We start from the raw sequence: 18,507 nt of genomic DNA on the forward strand, positions 1-18,507 counted from the left end.
TTAGCATAGTGTGAGTTTTCTAATTAGCTGCTTTTATTTTATCCCATATTTACAATTTGCTGCATTTTCTGGTATTAGTTAACTATTAATTAATGAATAGCATTTAAATATTTAAAGAAGCATTTGTAAGTGGAAAAAAGAAATTTCAGACCCCACCCCCCAGCCCCACCTATACATAGCAGTTAGCACAATGCTAATACAGTTCTGGGTGTCCCCGAGTTCGGAGTTCAATTCCAGTGCTGTTCTGTAAGGAGTCTTTCTGCGTCCTCTCCGTGGAATGCACATGTTTTCCCCGGGTGCCCCAGTTTCCTCCTGCAGTCTAAAGAGGTATGTGAATTGGTCATTGTAAGTTGTCCTGTGATTAGGATAGAGTTAATCGGGGTTGTGACATTGCTGGGGTGGCAGAGCTCAAAGGGCCAGAAGGGCTGACTCCTTGCTGTCTCACTAAATAAATAAAATAAAGGAATCGTTTTGCATGATAGTAACTAAATAGTCTAAGAAAGTTCAAGCTGTGGTCTATGTCCAGTACAGGTCAGTCAGACCCACTGCAGATCACTGAGTGTTGGAAAAAGGAAGAATCACCATTCCCTTCTCTAAGTGCTACTCATGAAGCTTAGCTGGAAGATGCCAAAATGTGGTTATTGGTCATAGGTAGATCTGGGCTTCGCTGTGACACAGGAGCCCCTTGCCATTTTTTGCTGCTGTGCAGAAAGGAATGAAAGAAAAAACTAAAAGGGCAGCACTGCCCAACAGGTCATAACATTTAGAAAATGTTTAAAAAAAAGCTGTGAGGAAGCAAGTAATGATATTTATTTTAATTCTTCGCTTTTTAATAGCAAGGGGCTGGGTTTGATTAACTTCTCAATTTTCTCAGCCGTGGTACTCACAAAAGAATAATGGGTGATGATCTATCTGTTGACACAGGTTGCCTCTTAATTTCTAAAGTGGCATTTTCATGAGTTTTTGATAACCTGTTTATTAAAATTACAGCTTTTTCTGTAGAAAATCATAATTTTTGAGCTGTAAAAGTGATATGACAATTTTATACACGGAACTGTATAATTGCACATTGATAGACATAATTAAGATTACATTTACCACTATTCAGTTGTCTGAAAAGAAGGACTAAATATTCAAACTTTTCAACAAACTGGAACTGCTACATTTATCACAATTTTTGTTCAGTTTGTTGCCTTTTAATCACCATAATAACTTCCTGCAGCCAATAAATTTGGAGAGATTGCACTTTAAACCTTTCCATGGCCACAGACAATGCACCTCTGTCTAAAGTGAAAGAGATTTTTATTACAAGAGAAGTTTTGATTACACTCCCAGAATCTTTTTTTTTTGCCATCACAGGAGCTTCATCCAGTTTTTTGGCTACAAATCCAGTAATCCAGTACATTGGGGTCATTTGGGTTAGAAAAATCAGTTCTTCAGAAAAGATGTTTTATGTCAGTAATTTTCTACTATCTAAAGAGAGTTGTGCAAAAATGTAATGAATAAATACAGTATTATTTTACTTGTAAATTTTCCATTGCTATGCAAAATGTAATATCACAATGCACAATGTAACTTCAAAGAATATTGTTCAAAACAGTATGTCTGAGGGAAATTTCCCAGCAACAAGAACAAAAATTTTCAATTCAACAGGACTTTCCCAAACTGTAAAAGGTCTTTATTCAAGTTCTATTGTTTCATGAATTTGAAGATCTGTGAAAGGTGTAGAGATATTCAAATAGTCATAGGAACAAGCACATGAGAGGAAATATAAGGAGGATTTCTGTTCTTGATGGTCAGCCCCACTTGAAATATGAATGTATAAATAAATAGTCTGGGTTATAATATCAGCCAATATACACAAAATGATGGAGGAAGTCAACATGTCACTCAGCAGCTACGGACGGGTATAAGCAGTTGGAGTTTTGGTCCAGGCTCTTTGTCAGCACTGGAAAGAAAAGGGACAGAAGCCAGAAGAAGAAAATGAGGGAGGGGAAGGAATACAAGCTGGCAGGTGAGAGGTGAGATTAGAAGAGGGGGAGGTGGTTGGCTGCTGCAAAGGGGTAGGAAGTAAGAAGCTAGCCAGGGATAAGTGGAAGAAGTAAAGAGCTGATGACGAAGGAAGCTAATACGAGAAGACAGTGGATCATAGAAGAAATGGACGGAGGAAGGGAACCGCAGGGAGGTGATAGGTAGGTGAGGACAAGAGGAGTGAACGGATAAACAGAATGGGGAATGGAAAAAGAGAGAAGGAATTTACTGGAAGTTGGAGAAGCTGATGCTCATCCCATGAGATTGGAGGCTACCCAGACATAAACATCAGATAGCCTGATCCCTAGCCTCTATTCTTCCTGTCATGATTAAAAGACCTGCTGTGATATACCGTATTTGCAGCTTCAGACTAATCATGACATATGATAATTAGCACTGGTTTCATTACCACTGTATTTACTGTGAATTTGCAAGAAAATGAATCCTAGGTATGATGACATATATGAGATATATGTACTTAGATAATATATTTACTTTGTACTTTGGTACAAACTACAGGTTGAGATATTCTAAAGGCTATGTTGGACCACTTTGTCACTGGCCCTGCATTACCCTGTACTGAGAATGTGTTGTGTGTTATTTCTTCAGGAAGCTGGGAGTAGGGTTAGTGGGATTGGAGGAGAGGAGTGAGAGAACTGCTGGCAATGTGCACAATCAGGTGTGACCAAGGTGGGAAGATGGAAGGCTTACAGGATGGGTGTGGAGTGGTTTGAAGATGGAGGTGGGTGCATCAGAGGTCTGCACATTCAAAAGTGGGGTTAGGAAATAGGGTGGGGGGACTGGGGTTGGTCCTTGGCTGGGGATAATTTAATGTTTTGGGGGAGGGAATCAGTATAGACAATTCCTTTGGGGTAGAGGTTTAAGGGAGCAGAGGAGGGAAAGCTTGTGATGCAGGTGACTGTGGGCACTTGGCTGGATTAAGAGTGAGTGGTGGACACAATGCATCAAGCTAAGTTCTTCACTAAACTAACAGGCAACGATAAAGACCAGATAGTTCCCAAAGATAATCTGCTATAATCGATCCCAGGACCACATGGCCCAAATTCTTCCACAGCTCTCCAATAGCAATGTTACAAAGGGAAAGATAACGTCCCATACAGCTAATACAGAGACTGAAATGCGAGAGTGACTTACAAGTGTAGCTCTTAGTAAAATTACAAGGATGTTGAAAAGATGGCATTTTGCCATGGATTTCTGAACATTGATGTTTTCAGAAATGGGGCAAAATGGGTGAAAATTGATGTACAAAAAGCCTTGATAATTCGCAAGGTAAAAAATAAATTTTAGATGTATTTCAGCTGTTAAAGGGTTAACTGCAATCTATTGCTGTGATCTCTCATTACAAGCTCATAGCTGATAACATTTTAATGAAAACAATATATAATCAATTCTTATTGCCAAGGCCTGTACAAGTTTTATGGCATATGTCTTAAATTATCCTGATTCATTCCAAGTCTGCTCATCCATGTTTTCTGAGAATTCTTCTCTTTCTAATGTAAAACTATTCTGATCATAAGAATTGGATGTTTGTATTTCAGAACATTACAATCACAAAGTTTCTCTAACTGAAATGAAATGCATCCAAAAATGGTGAACTTAGTCATTTATTTACATTATTAGATTTTGCTCCTTGGCCCTGAAATAACAAAACAACTTCACAGAAATACATTTCAACTGATTGAGTCCATATAACCATATAACAACGACAGCACGGAAACAGGCCATCTCGGCCCTTCTCGTCTGTGCCGAACGCTTACTCTCACCTAGTCCCACTGACCCGCACTCAGCCCAATATAGCCATATAACAAATATGTCTGACCCAGTGATTAATGAAAATATGTACTAGATAGTTAACTAAAAGCTTTCAGCTGCCTGGTGCTGCTCTTGGTTCATGGTCCAATTGTTGCTGACACTCAAAGCATGAACCAACAAATGTGGTAAGTTTTGTCAGTTTTGAGCCAGGCCTCTGAGTGAGAAAATTGCCACTGCTCATCATATCTTAGTACCTTCCCACTATGTTGGCAAAATGACAGAGCTAAACTAGTGTTTGCAGTCCATATGTCCATCTTCTCAACTGCATAGAGGAATAGGGGTAAAAGCTGTTGAAAGAAGTAGATTTCCTATGGAATATAAGGCATCATTTGTGTAGAGCTAGAATTAAAACCTTGGCATAGTGTGCTCTGCCTTGTATGATTTGATCTGAAGTCATGAACTATCAGAAATAACTGGATTAATGCAATAGCAGAATTGTATTAGACTTGACATTTCAGTTTCTTGCTTTTGATTTCCAACTCAGATTTCCTGGTTTAACTTCAGCACAGACTATGACCAATTAAATCATAGCCCTCTGAACTTTATTTAGTGCTCTATATTATGTGACAGAATAAACTTCATAGTGGTGCTGCATATTTGTGGCCCAATGTTTTTTTAAACATTGTGTCCTTGTTCAGTGCCCCAACCCTCTAGGCTAATGTTCAAACTTAAATCCTTTTTCTATTTTTGCTCTAACGTTTACAGCTGTTTAGTGACCCTGAACAGAGGTTTATCTCAATATCAGATGTCTAGTATAGAATAATATTTGTAGTTTTTAATATTTTCTTTATAATTTTTAAGTAAGTAGAGCAAACTCTTAAGAGCGTAGATGCATAAGTGTTTGATCCTATCCAACACTGTTGAGGAATTTTGACATCAATGCCAAAGTGGTGCTTGAGGAGATGTTTTAACCAAATGTGGTCTAACTGACTATGATGAAATGACAGAAGAATAAGATGCACAACAGTGTTTTAGCCTGCTGTGTTAAATTTGTGTCTTCGCATACTGACTTTGTTTCGGGTTCCAAATGACGGTGTGCTCCTCTAAGAAGGAGGACTTCCAGCTATTTAGCTGATGTCCATTCAAATCTGAAAAGCCATGTGTTAACATATAATGTAAAATATTTCTGCATTATTAAACATTAGTGAGCTTAGTCCTGATCTTTGAACTTCTTATGCTTTTACAATATCTTTTGAAGCTTAGTTTTAATCAGGTTACAGCAGCCAATGCACTTCCAAATAATCAGCTTTAAAAAGTATTGCTTCAATTAACAAAAACAAACCGCCATTAGTTTTATGTAGAAGCCTCAGTTTATTACTGCAAATTTTCGTCATCTTGAAGTACAGCAGCAAAACATTCATGAATGATTTCAATATTATACCTGGCATGTTTCTGACAGAAGTCAGAATCTTTACACGTATATATATACCTGGGTAAAAATTTTAACTGAACATGACTGATACAAAATTAGGTAGAACTGAATCAGAGATGGGGAACAATCCTGTGGTCTTTTATTCAGAATTGTAAATACTAATGATCAACAGAATAGTAAGAGATTTTTGAACTGTTAAGTTTATGTTTCTGTGATGGAGATATAATGGTGAATATTACATTTGGCATTTGGAAATTAAGGGTAGGCTGCTTTATCTGGGTATTGTGAAGTTAGTATAAAACCATATTGTTTATTACCATGGTCAAGAAGTGGAGCTCTGGAGTCAGTAGAGTATTTGATCAGAACTGTTGTGACTGTGTGATGAAATTATATTGACATTTTGCAAAGGAAAAATGCTTCTGTGTTGCGAAAACAATTTAACAGAACTCTTTTGTTTTCTATATTAGGAATGGAGGAAGCAAGTTTGTGCCTTGGTGTATCTTCAGCAGTGCCTGAAGCTGATGTCCAGCTCAGCAAACCAGTACTAAATGGCCAGTATCCAATAACCCAGAAGTTGCATCAGCTGACAACACAACTGGGACATGCCTTTCCAGAACTCCAGAGCAGACAAAACCCTGAGGAGAAAGCAGCAATTGGACTGGAGGAAAAACGCCACCCAACGGTGGCTAACCAGCCAATCAGCAATCAAATGACCTTGCTGGCAAATCAGCTGAATACAGATGTTGACACTAATTTAGGTTTAAACGGGAGAGTTGACTTACAGCACTTCTTAAATGGACAGAACCTTGGGATAATTTCACAGATGAATGGCACAGAAGATGATGCAAAAAAATCCAGGAAGTACCCATGCCCCATTTGTGGTAAGCGCTTTCGGTTTAACAGCATTTTGTCTCTCCATATGCGTACTCACACTGGGGAGAAACCATTCAAATGTCCTTACTGTGATCACAGGGCAGCTCAGAAAGGCAACCTGAAGATTCATCTCCGCACTCACAAACTTGGGAATCTTGGGAAAGGTCGTGGGCGGGTCAGAGAGGAGAACAGGCTCCTGCACGAGCTGGAGGAGAGGGCCATCCTGAGGGACAAACAGATGAAGGGTGGCCTTGGCCAGCCTAGGGCTGATGGGAAACCACACCAGGCTATCGTCAGCTCCAGCAGCTTGCCTTTACCAGCCAGCCAGAGTAACTCCGATGCCTCAAATCCAATCTGCAGCCCCAAGCCCACCGGCACGCAAGAAGAGCCAGCAGCAGCCACCGTGGGATTCAGGTGCACCTTCTGCAAGGGGAAGTTCAAGAAACGCGAGGAGCTGGACCGTCATATCCGGATACTCCACAAACCTTACAAGTGCACTCTTTGTGAGTTTGCTGCCTCTCAGGAGGAAGACTTGATCAGTCACGTAGAGAAAGCCCACATAACGGCGGAGTCAGTGCCAGGTCAGGGCTCAAGTGGCAATGGAGAACAAACCAGTAATGAATTTCGCTGCGAGGTCTGTGGCCAGATTTTTAGCCAGGCTTGGTTCCTGAAAGGCCATATGCGAAAGCACAAGGACTCTTTTGAGCATTGCTGTCAGATCTGTGGGCGGCGATTCAAGGAGCCCTGGTTTCTCAAAAACCACATGAAGGTCCACCTCAACAAACTGGCTGTAAAGAATCCATCCCAGAGTGATCCGGAGATACCTGAGAATCTAAACAACATGGTGCAAGATTCCCACTCAAATGTGTATTCAGCATACGTATCTTGTTTACAGAGTGGTTTTTTATCACCCAATAAATTGAGCTTAACTGAACAAAGCCAGCTTCATTACAATAAAGCAGAAGTTGCTCGGAAGGAGAAGGAGATGCTCGGGAAGCTATTAGTACCTGTGAGCAGCACGGCCCGAGGCGTCGTGGAAGGGGACAAGCGCTCTTTATTGGGATGTTTGACCCTGGCGCCTCCTTTAAAGGCCAGCTGCATGGAGCGTTTGCAGGCGGTAGCCCGCGTGGCCGAGTTTGATCCGGTAAACAGCTACCAGGCCTGGCAGCTAGTGACAAGAGGAATGATGATGGAGCAGGCTGCTCTGCCCAAGAAGCACCTGCACCCTGGTCAGGATGAAAACCTGCTCAGCGCAGGCTCCAGTGGTGACAAGGACAAAGGAGAATTTGTCTTTGCAGCTGGAGATAAATTGAAACAGAAACTAGAAGGGGACCTGATTCAAAACCCGAAAAGAACCAACATTAATGACATTTCTGGTAAAGACGATCTAATAGGAGGCAGGGAATTCATGGCACAAGGAATGAATCAGGGGTTGGAGTATAAAATTACTGGATTAGGACAGAACCATGGAACAATGAAAGAGAAGCCCACTGAATGCCCAGACTGTGGCCGAGTGTTTAGAACCTATCATCAGGTTGTTGTCCATTCCAGAGTGCACAAGAAGGGAAGGAAACCTGGAGATGAAGGAGTCCAGAGTGCTTTAGATGAACGGCGTGGATCTGGAAGTGATCAAGACTCCCAGTCTGTGAGCCGGTCAACCACACCTGGATCGGCCAATGTAACAGAGGATAACGTGGCAGCAGGAGGCTTTGCTGTGGCAGGAAGTACACAGGAAGATAGTCCAAATCCATCGTCTCCATCTTCAGGTAACATCAGCATTCTTTTCATCGTTACAGTCCCCATATTACATTTCAACATTTGGTAATTGCTAAGATGGGAAAATGTTCAAGTGCAGTTGAAACTGGAGAGTTGTGACTAAAGGTTTATCAAAAGTCTAAAGCTTAATTCTTTTAAAGTAACATCATAATCTGTCAGCTCCTAGTGCTTGTCTAGACACACAGACATTTCCAAATCTTCTTTTATCACTTTTCACATAGCTTAGTCCACCATTCACGCAAATAGTCAACCTTGATTACTTTGTTCCCTTTTTAGTCTATTTCCTTTCTTACTCGCCAGTTATCTCACAAGACTAAGGAACTGAATACCTTGAAAAAAGTACAAGATCTATGTGTTTCTCTTGATATAATAAATGTTCAGATTTCTGCTTGGCTTGAAACACATTGCCTTCTTGTATATTTACAGCAGACAGCTTTTAGAATTCATATTATAGATTTTATGTATATTTTCTTAAGTCCACTATCTATTTAGGCATCAGTGAAAATATATGGGAACTTAAGCTGAAGGTTTTCATTTTAATCAAAGCACATACTTAAAATCAGAGGCCACCAAATAAAAAGTATGTGTTTGTTTATGTGAATACACATAAAGTTAACTTCCATAATTATGGAAGCTGAAATGGGGGCCCTGGTGGGGCTGAACGTGGTGTTCATAGTGCAGCTTCTCTTGTGACTTAAATGTTGGTTTTACTTTAAATATATATGGTGCTATCATGAGAATAAAGGCTTATGGTTATGGCAGAACATGATATAGGAATATTTTATTAATTCTTTTATCGTTTTTAATTGAAGGTTTGACAAAACTAAGAATTAGCAGAAACCATCCTTGCACTGTAAAGTTAAATAGTGAAAGTACTTTATGTTAATTGTTAACCTCATATATATTATGATTAAAATTGAAGATAATGGATGTGAAATTGGTCCTCTGCCAACACACAAAGTGGGCTTTGGGAACAGGGAACCTGCATTATAATAATCTCGACCTTGTTGGTTGATTTCAGTGGAAAAATATTGGATGCAGTTATATAAATGTTGGTAATTTGCTTTCATCTGCTATACGCTATCACCAAGAACAAGGTCATTAAAATATTTTTCCATACCTTATTCTGAACCTATAAGCTTGCATTTTTTTTTGGTGTGTGTTTAGGTGCTTGGATTAGGGTTGGTTGGTATGGCTGAGGATATAGGTGGGTATGTTGGTGTGCTCTGAGACAATTGTGCTAAGGAATTCTTCATCTTCACTATTCACATGTTTTATAATTGATAAGCAGGGACTGCTGCTTTCCCCAATGCAACAAGCCCCGTAACTTCCCTCTTACGGTAATCAAATCTCAACTCCTTCAAGTAGGTCTTTGGATGGTGATTTCCCTTTGCCCATTCGGAATTTTGACTAGAGTCAGTAGCTATAACTGGAATTTCTGTCACACCATCTTCTTACCCAGGTGATCTTGGTGATACGGGTGAGAATAAACTATTTGTTCTCATTGACTGTACTTAACTGAGAATGTTTAGCCAAAAAAAGATGTCATGGAAACCCAGAAGGCCTAATTAGGCTATTATTCTGATCACAAAATGAAGAAAACATTGCACAAAGGAAAAGGAGATAATGACAGAACAACACACCATCAGTGAGTGGAATTCATCACTTTTCTTCAGTTCCCCCTTAAACTAGCACACTATCCGCATGAAGTGTTTTCCTGCTTGAATGAATATGACACCAGTTTAAATAAAAATCTTGACAAAGAAATGGTTTTACAAAAAAAAATCCAGACTACACATTCCACAGATGCCTACAGTACTTAATGCTGTTGTTCAAATACCCATGAAATATGCTGGCTAGTTGCTGGGTTGTGGTCCAATTTGCAACTTATTACTTGTAAGTCATTTTACGAAATACTGACTGAAAGAAAACGACAGCATGGCAAATGAATAAACTGTGCAGCATAGTGCAACATCCATGATCAAACATGGTTGGTAGGAGTAATACTGTCTTGTGATTCAGTTAGAAATTACTTCATGTTAACTGTTAACTTCATACATATTATGATTAAAAAGTGTAAATTATCACTGATTGATGTGTTGCCTGCTAAAACATGTACCTGTTTTCACATTTGACTTAAACATGCCTTTGTTAATGTTGTAGCATTGAATAAGCTTCTTAAGGTAAGTATTTAAATAAACCGGTAGAATTGACACTGAAATTCTAGTCTTCTTCTTTGTTTCTACATCATTAAAATAGATTAATGATTAATTTCAATATGGTGAGATGGAATGAGGTAGGATGATATCAATACAGCATTGATGTCGTTGTATTCCCTTGAAGTGTCATAAGAGTAAGATATAAAACGTGGTTCCATTATTATTGGAGGATGTTTTTCTTATTCTAGTCTCTTCCATTAAATACGGGAATGACTGTGGATAACTCTGCAGCTTTTAAGGATTGAAGGTAAGGATGTAAATGCGTTGGATTCCTTAGGCCTGCAGCCCTAATCAACCTAATCTCCTCTTTGTTCTGAACAAACACCTCCAGGTTTTGCTGAGTTCTCTCTGGAGCTCTTGCAGAAAGTGGATGCCATCAGCTCAGGCTGAAGACAACCTAATTGATAACACAATTTCTGCAACCTCACAGGCGATCATTGTGGAACCCTTTGCTGACATTTTTCAGCTACATCTTACTTTAGGGTGAGGGTGGATGTGAGGCAATCATCAGCCAGCCCCTACTCAGTGAAACAGTAAGAGGAGTGGTAGAAGGCACAGCTCTGGAATTGCCCGGGGTTGTTGATGGGATGGATAGTTCTAAGTATATTTATTATCACAGTATGCATACAACCTTGAGATTCATCTTCTTGCAGACAGCCACAAAACAAAGAAACCAAATAGAATCCAAAAACAAAACACACATAAACACCCAAAGCACACAAAAAAGAACAAATAGTGCAAACAATAAAAAGTAAACAAACAACACACAGAACATGAACCGCAGAGTCCCCAGAAGTGAGTCCACAGTCACGAGCCAGTTCAGCGCTGAGGCAAGTGCAGCGGTTGAAGACTCCTACAACCCACTCCCAACGGTAAAAATGAGAAGAGAGGGAGATGGGTGGTCAAAAGCAGATGGGCCAGGCTTAGGTGGGAGATCCTGGCTGACACGAAATAATGAGCTGAACACTGGCTTGTCCTTCACCCTCGGCCTCATTGCCTTAAGCTTTTTAATCTGGCTCAGTGCTTAAATTGGCTGAATAGGTTTGTTTTTCACTCTTGAGCCCAGGCGCCACTGCTTCAGTCTGGCCTGAAATCAGCTCTAGCAATGCCTGATGTGGCCGTACCTGCATTCTCGAGAATCCAGTTTGCTGAATCCTTCAGGACGCCGCTAAAACACCGGATTGTTCAGACGGACCAAAAGCACAAACTCCCTAAGGGAAATTACAGGCTGTGCATTGTAGTGATCAGAATGCAGCAAAAATATGTTTAGTAGGATAATCAGTAGTTTTGTTAGCTACCCGCAAAATTTCGCCGTATGTCGCCAGCGCCATCTTGGGGAATGTGACAAGGGAATATAAAACCAGGAAATCTTAGAAGGTATTCAAGTTAAAATCTAGTCTCTTTTGGTGGTTAGAAAGCAGTCTCTCGTTACAAGCTACCTCACTCCCCTCCTTTCCCACAGCCTCATTCCCCGTTCTCAGACTGAATCATAGACTATCCTTACCCATTTTCTCACTCAGCCTGAGACCTCCTGCATTCTCCGGTCCAGGTGGATCAAAGTTTCCCATCATTCCCCAGCTCACTGAGAGCAGAGGCTATTCCTTGCTTCAAATGTCTGGAGTACCCAAGCTCAGTGACATAGCTAGCAATTCCCTTTAACAACGTAGGGGGTGGTGGGAAGGTAGATGACTATTGATCAGTACCTCTCTCCATACGTGTTACCAACATACAGCCCAAAATACAGGTAAATTCTGGCAGCAGCTGTTGAATAGTAGACCAGATCATCTGGCCTACCATAAACAAGAACGATAATCCTGCTTTTCAATCTATGTGTGTAGTTTATCAGTGCAGGAAGTTATACACTAATGCATGAATACCCTCAGAAGCACTGTTAAAAGCACTTAAAAATACATGTAGTAAATATATTAAACATTAAAGTGAGTCAAAGACTGTACAACTCTTAAGCTTGGGTAGAACATCAGGGATTACATCTATACTGTATGCAAGCTACAAGAGTTTTGCCAAATTCAACATTGTTATTTTTTGTCATTATTAGCTGAAAAGTCCATTGACTACAGCAAATAATTTCCTCACCTCTATTAACATGAATTTTATTATTTTATCCTTCCTAATGTGGACACTGCATGTTGTATGGTTTCTAAAGCTGTTACAGAATTGCTACCCTCTTTAAAAGACCTTCTTTGACAATGATGTTTAAGAATACTACCTGGAGGAATGGAAACTGTGTAAGAAAAGCCATCATCAACTGATGTGTGCATTTTACCCTGTATTCGGAATCAACTATCTATTAAAATATGTGGCTTTGACTTAACCTAAGTGGGATAAAGATGTGATCAAATAGTCATGATTACCATTTGTTTGTGCAACATGCAGTGGTAGTGTAGGAACAAGCAACCAGCTCTGAAGGTGGGACAGATGAGTGGATCAATAAGGATATAAAATAGCATCAATATGCAAAGCAACATTTGTATTGGGATTTTCAGTTGAGAAGTATGAGTTAGTAACAATAAGGCACTTCATGTGGTAGCCATAGATCTCAAAGTAGTGACTGATTTTTTTCCTGTATTTAGATAATTACTGATTGTATATTTTACCAAATTCTTTAGCTCCAAAATGTTTATCACTCTACCCAAGCCATGCATAGAACAATCAAAAGTTTCAAGATTGATACCCATTTATCAATATCTGCTAGGACTTACTCTAAGAGTGAGATGAAGGGAAGAAAGGTGGGACAGCCGTGTGTAAAGGAGAATGCCAGAAAACAAATTGTCCAGATTTCTACTTCTGCTTGTTCTATGGCATCCATTCCCACAGTAACTGTGTAGACATTGAAGAACAGAATTAGTCTCATTATTGTAGACAAGCAAATATAAATGGAATGGCTTCTTTAAGCTATTAAGTTTAGTGCTTAAATCAGTATCAGTTTATTTCCATGAACTTTACCCTCTCCTCAGAAATTTCTACCACAGATCCACACATTCTAGGGACAATTTACAGTAAGCAGATAACTTACCAACCTGCATATTTTTGGGGTGAAGGACAAAATCAGGGCATCATTTGCAAACTCCTTACAGACAGCACTGGAGGTCAAGGTTGGAGCCAGATCACTGGATCTGTGAGGCAGCAGCTCCTCTGTCACTGCCACAGAGCAGTCCCACATCTGGAATGTTTTCCCATGCAGTGAGAATAATCACAGTTGAATACTTTGCTTCTGTTAAAAAGTTGATATTTAGCATACATTTCCTCAGGAGAAAGCAGGAAGTGTATTCAAAAAGATTTTTTGTACATTTAATTTTTTTTGTTTAAGAATTAAGTGATAATAATATGATTTTTAAAAAGTAAAGTTTTTTTTAGAACTTCTTACTATCTGAGTTATATCCATACCATACAATGATTAGTTTGTGGTGCCTAAACAGTGGACACAGTTCATTTCCAGCACTAAAAACACTCAAGGTCTGATTTTATTGTCTGAAACTTCCATAATTTGCTGCTAATCTTCAAAAATGGGGATTTTGATTTTTCGAGTGCCCGGGTGAAGTATGCACAGAGGCAAGATGTCTTTCTCCTGTTACAATGGTTCAGAACTTTTATAACTAGAGGTATTGTTTGGGAGTTTAAGTCAATTTTATATGATAGAAATGTTGGGTTCAAGATTTTTTACATTATAGTACAGGGAACAAAACAAGAGACTTCTGAAGCACTTGCCCTGAGGGCTGTGTCATTTTGAAGCAAGTCATTCCCTTAGCAAACACGGAAACCTTTCTTGCACTCTAACTGTTTTAATATTTAGACAATACAACAGTAAACCTCTGAGCAGTAATCTTTTGCTTTATTACCACTCAGCACAATGGCTTAAAGTAACCAATAGCATTAATGCATTTTTCTAAGGAAATTAGTTGTCATGTCAAACCTCACAGGTGGTCTGTAGCTGTAGTGTATGTGTTTGTGTGGTTGCATTGTTCTGGTTTGACTTCTTGTTAGTAAGTATAAGGTGTTTTTCTCTCCTTTGACAGATCACCTCAGTGTCCTCCTGCCTCTTTTCGTTTAGCTAGCATGAGCTCCTCAATCTCTCGTGTCCAGCTTCTAGCTCTCGACCATTTTTTGATAGATGAGCAATGATGTAATTTAGCAACTGGTTGGCTTCCCCAGAAATGGGATATTTTAACTCCAAAGCTCTGCTGCCTGGCTTCACGCCACAATGGCCGCAAAAAATGGGAAAAAAAGGCTGATCCACAGAACATGCATCAAAGCCCAGCAAATGGCGTGAACAACTACAGGAAAAGTTTTCAGATGCAGCAGAGTGGCTTGACTATGGCAGAAGTGTTCAAAGTTGTCCTGCTACCTTTGCGACCTCAAGAAAAGCAGAAGGGCAAAAAATCACTTAGGGCTTACTGTACCAACTCAGAGGAGTGTAAACATTTCAGTCTGGTCACAGCAATGACAGCGGGAATCCACTGACTTCAGTAGCTTATGATTACTTATCAGACTTAATAACATAAAAAGTTTGTATTACTATTAGATAGGTAGTGTTTATTTATGGCCAACTTATTTGACCTATTTAGTTCCTGGTGATTTAAAATTGAATAAATGACTTGAGAAACTTAAAACTCTACCAGCCAGAGTGAAGATCTGCCCCTGCATCTCCATCTCATTATTTTTATATCACATTTTGTTTGTCTCTGCAGTTTTCACTTCTTATATCATCTATAATTTTGAAAGCTGATAGAGTATTTCACTTTTTCTTTTCCCATTATTAACTTTATATCCCTAGAAACCCTTGCGGCCTTCTGTACATCAATGACGTAGGACAAAACATCTACAAATACAAGGTAATTTAGAAGCAAAAGGCTATGTATCAGCAGGAAGAAGAAACTAGGAGAGGTGATGATTGGCTGTAAGCTCTGATATGATATAATTTCATTATGTTAAATATTTCAACATGCTTAAAATGTCTAAAATTTATAGAGGCACAACTTGCAGTTTTGAGTCACTGAGGAAAATAGCTTTTTAATTAACACAATTTACATATGTAAATGTAATTTAATTAGGATAGCTAATTAAAACATTATCTTTTATGACATAAAGATAGTATTTGCAGTTTTTGAGGTGCAGGTGAAAGCCCATTTTCTAATTAATGCAGTTAATATGCAAATCATGTTTAATTAGTATACTTCATCACGATATTATCCAGATTCCAATAATAATCATATGTTCCAAGTTTTATAAAGATAGGATTGTGCTTTCAGAGTTACAGGCGGAAGAATAGTTTCTAATTAACCTGCTTTGCATATGTAAAGTAGTCACAATCACCATAATTCATTAATATGTTATCCTTAATACATATCAATTATACCCTTCAAGCTATGTAAATGAAGACCCTATAGCTTATAAACTATTATTAATAAGAATACACTAAAAGTGATATTGTTTTTCTGATTTGGACATTGCGTTCTTTTTTAACCACGGAACACACATTAGGTGAAAAAAAATTAAAGAACGAAAGTTTGTTCTTTTCCCAGTCCTGAGGAAATATATATCCTGTATTATTCTTGCCAACTCAGTGGGAACAGCAGGAGTATTTCTGTGTAATGAAAATAACTCTCTATCTTATACGATTTGTACAACATAAACCACTTGAACATTTCACATTGACAACTATACTACAGTCTGCTGTTCAATAACAATGGACTTACACACTAGTTTTGATAGCATCAGCCTGAATGACTGATTCAGGCAAAGCCCAGAACCCAGCATGTTGCTTGACCCCAAATCAGTTTTACTCCATGTATCCATTCCATTAACAAATTGCCTTTGCTCACCTAGCATTTCCTCTTCTTGCTTTATTGTTCATAAGCTTGTTGACTCAAATCCCATTCCAGTACATTCAACTTGACCTGGCCTAACTTCATCAAGCTCTCCTACACCAGAGCAATCTGCACTCTCGTCTTCATTTCTTTACCTCACTCCTGAGTTCCTCTTCACCTGCGCTCTCCTAAGTAGCAGCTCTTTTAGCACCTGTGCTTTTGCTTTAGCATCTTTCTCCTTGTGCTTATCTCTCCTGTCATGTATATTGCTCCAACATGTTGAGAAACCAAGGTAATTTGGAGCCAAAAAAAAAAACATGAATGCTTCTGGTGTCACATAAACCCATGGGGTTTATCAATGGCCTTTCAAGAAGAGATTCAATCACCTTCCTTTACAACGTGTATCTGATTCCCTAAGCCCAGGAGGTAAATAGGGTTGTGCAATTAATGTTCTTCCCCAGTATTCTAAAAATAATTAATTGTGGTATCAACTTCTGAAACTTCTGTTTCTCAACTTGCATGCTGCTTGGTTTCTAATCTTTGCCCATAGACTTTGCAGTGGTTTACAACCCAGGAACAGCACTATATAAATGCAAACAGTTGTAATTAAGGCTCTGATAATGCAATTTGTTCTGCTACCTGACCAATAATGGAAATCTTCAGAAGGAAATTGTTCATTTTCCCCTTTGTGTTCACACAGATTTTAATCATTTATTCACCAAGCTGTCTGCCTGCATCCACCACCCAGTTTGCTGTAATTTGTATCAAAGTAACCTTCTAGAGGTATCACCCAGTTGAAACAGTGTTTCTTCAAATGCAGGGAAACAGTTAGTGTTTCCAATGACACACATCACCATAGTAAGAAATAGATTCAGCAATAAATTTAAGGCAGCGATAAGCAAAGCCCTACCAATTGAAAAGATCCTGATGTACACATCCCCTCTAGAGATTAGTGCCAATCAATCCGATACTCCATTGTTTGTTGGTCTCCATAAGCAGTTTAAAATTCATTCCTATTAAATTAAGCTAATGTGGACTTCAAACAGATTTTGAAATTGTATTGAAAGCTGGTCACACCAACCCAATCTGGAATGATTATGGAGGGCCATGTGGAAAATATCTTTGAAAGTAATACTCTATATCAGTGTGTGACTGAATTATAAGCAGTTTTTATAGCACAGTGATGGTCAGGTATAGCACTGATCTAACGTTGATTGATCTGGCATTGCCTGTCGGGCATAGAAACTTTGGTGCACACTTCCAACGTCTCTCCATTCCACCTCACTACCTGTGAAAGACCTCTAAGCTTGAAAGTTAACACCTATATAAATATGGCACCTTCTCACATATATGGTGTGAGGAAACACCAATATAAGGTTGACTTTCTACATTCTCACATACGGTGAGGTGCTGTGAAATTCTTATGCGTGTTCATGCCAAGAAAGGTTTCTTGCAAGAAGTGAAAAAACAGCAAATCAATCCCTATAGAATATCATGAGAGAAACATTACAAATGTATCAACTACGCATTTTGTGAATATTTGGAGAAAAAATTTCCATGAGGATAACAGCCTAGATTATTTACATTGCCTCTAGAAGATTGTGAAATGAAAACTCTGTGGTATCAATCTAAGAATATGTTGTTAAATAGATTAACTGCATTCTGTGGAATTTTTATGTAGCTAATGTTTATGTTTATTATATGCAGTCAATTTCATTATATCTATTTTTTTCTAGGAAAAATAAAAACTTTTAATCTTTAGCTTCAGTTGAGGCCGGCCAATTCTGAACCACTATCTCCAGTCCTGTAATCAGTTATATCATTGTGTGTTATCTATGGATTTCAGCAATTAAAAAAAAATTGATTCATACTTCAGCACCGCCTGTCCACAAAGAAAACACTTTTATTAACTTCTCAAAATTCAGTTTTAACCTTCATAGTCATTCTAAAGTTTTAACTGAGCTGCTTAAACAACCTGAATATCTAATTGAAAGGAGTGAATACAAAACTGCCCTTTTCCAACTGAGGTTCCCCAATGACTGAAATGGAGTTTATTTTAACTTAGATTGACTGTTAAAAGGAAAACAGTGAGCATGCGCTGTAAGATCACAGTGCTGCTGGAAAATTGCAAAATAGCCGCTTAGTTATGGACTCAGCATCGCATCAGTGAATCGGCTTGTCTAGTCAGGTATTAACATTAGGGTAAAGGAGAGGGGCACTGGCAACATTTCTGAACTTTTTCAGTCTATTGCAGACGGCCAGTCCAGTCCAGTCTCTCAGCCGCTGTTGGTAAAAGGTTACTGTAAATATTTTTCATTCCAAGTGTGGGATCCAGTTTTTTGACACATGATCATCATGGTCATATGGCTCGAGCATCATTGATCATCTAGTCTTAGTGCTATTAAGATATTGGGTTGATTCTCCAATCACAACGGAGCAAAGGGAAAGAGATTTCAATAACAATGTGGAGCCCAGTTATAGGTCAGTGCTACCAACAACCTTCAATCTACCAGAAACAAATTCAAACATTGTTCAATAGATGCTCAAGCGTCTTCCCCTACCTTCTGCCCTGGTATCT

General features: G+C 38.9%; 1 protein-coding gene across 1 annotated transcript in view; it reads left to right on the forward strand.

Annotated features, from left to right (window-relative positions):
• znf536 (zinc finger protein 536) overlaps window positions 1-18,507 on the forward strand; it is a 504,202-nt gene that overhangs the window by 247,615 nt on the left and 238,080 nt on the right. Inside the window, exon 5 of the mRNA XM_059992966.1 lies at window positions 5,704-7,875. Within this exon, the coding sequence (XP_059848949.1) occupies window positions 5,706-7,875 (2,170 nt within the window). The 5' untranslated portion in view covers window positions 5,704-5,705. The remainder of the gene's footprint in view (window positions 1-5,703; window positions 7,876-18,507) is intronic.

Source organism: Hypanus sabinus, chromosome 17 (assembly GCF_030144855.1).
Source record: "Hypanus sabinus isolate sHypSab1 chromosome 17, sHypSab1.hap1, whole genome shotgun sequence".
In the NCBI taxonomy this organism is placed as follows: domain Eukaryota; kingdom Metazoa; phylum Chordata; class Chondrichthyes; order Myliobatiformes; family Dasyatidae; genus Hypanus; species Hypanus sabinus.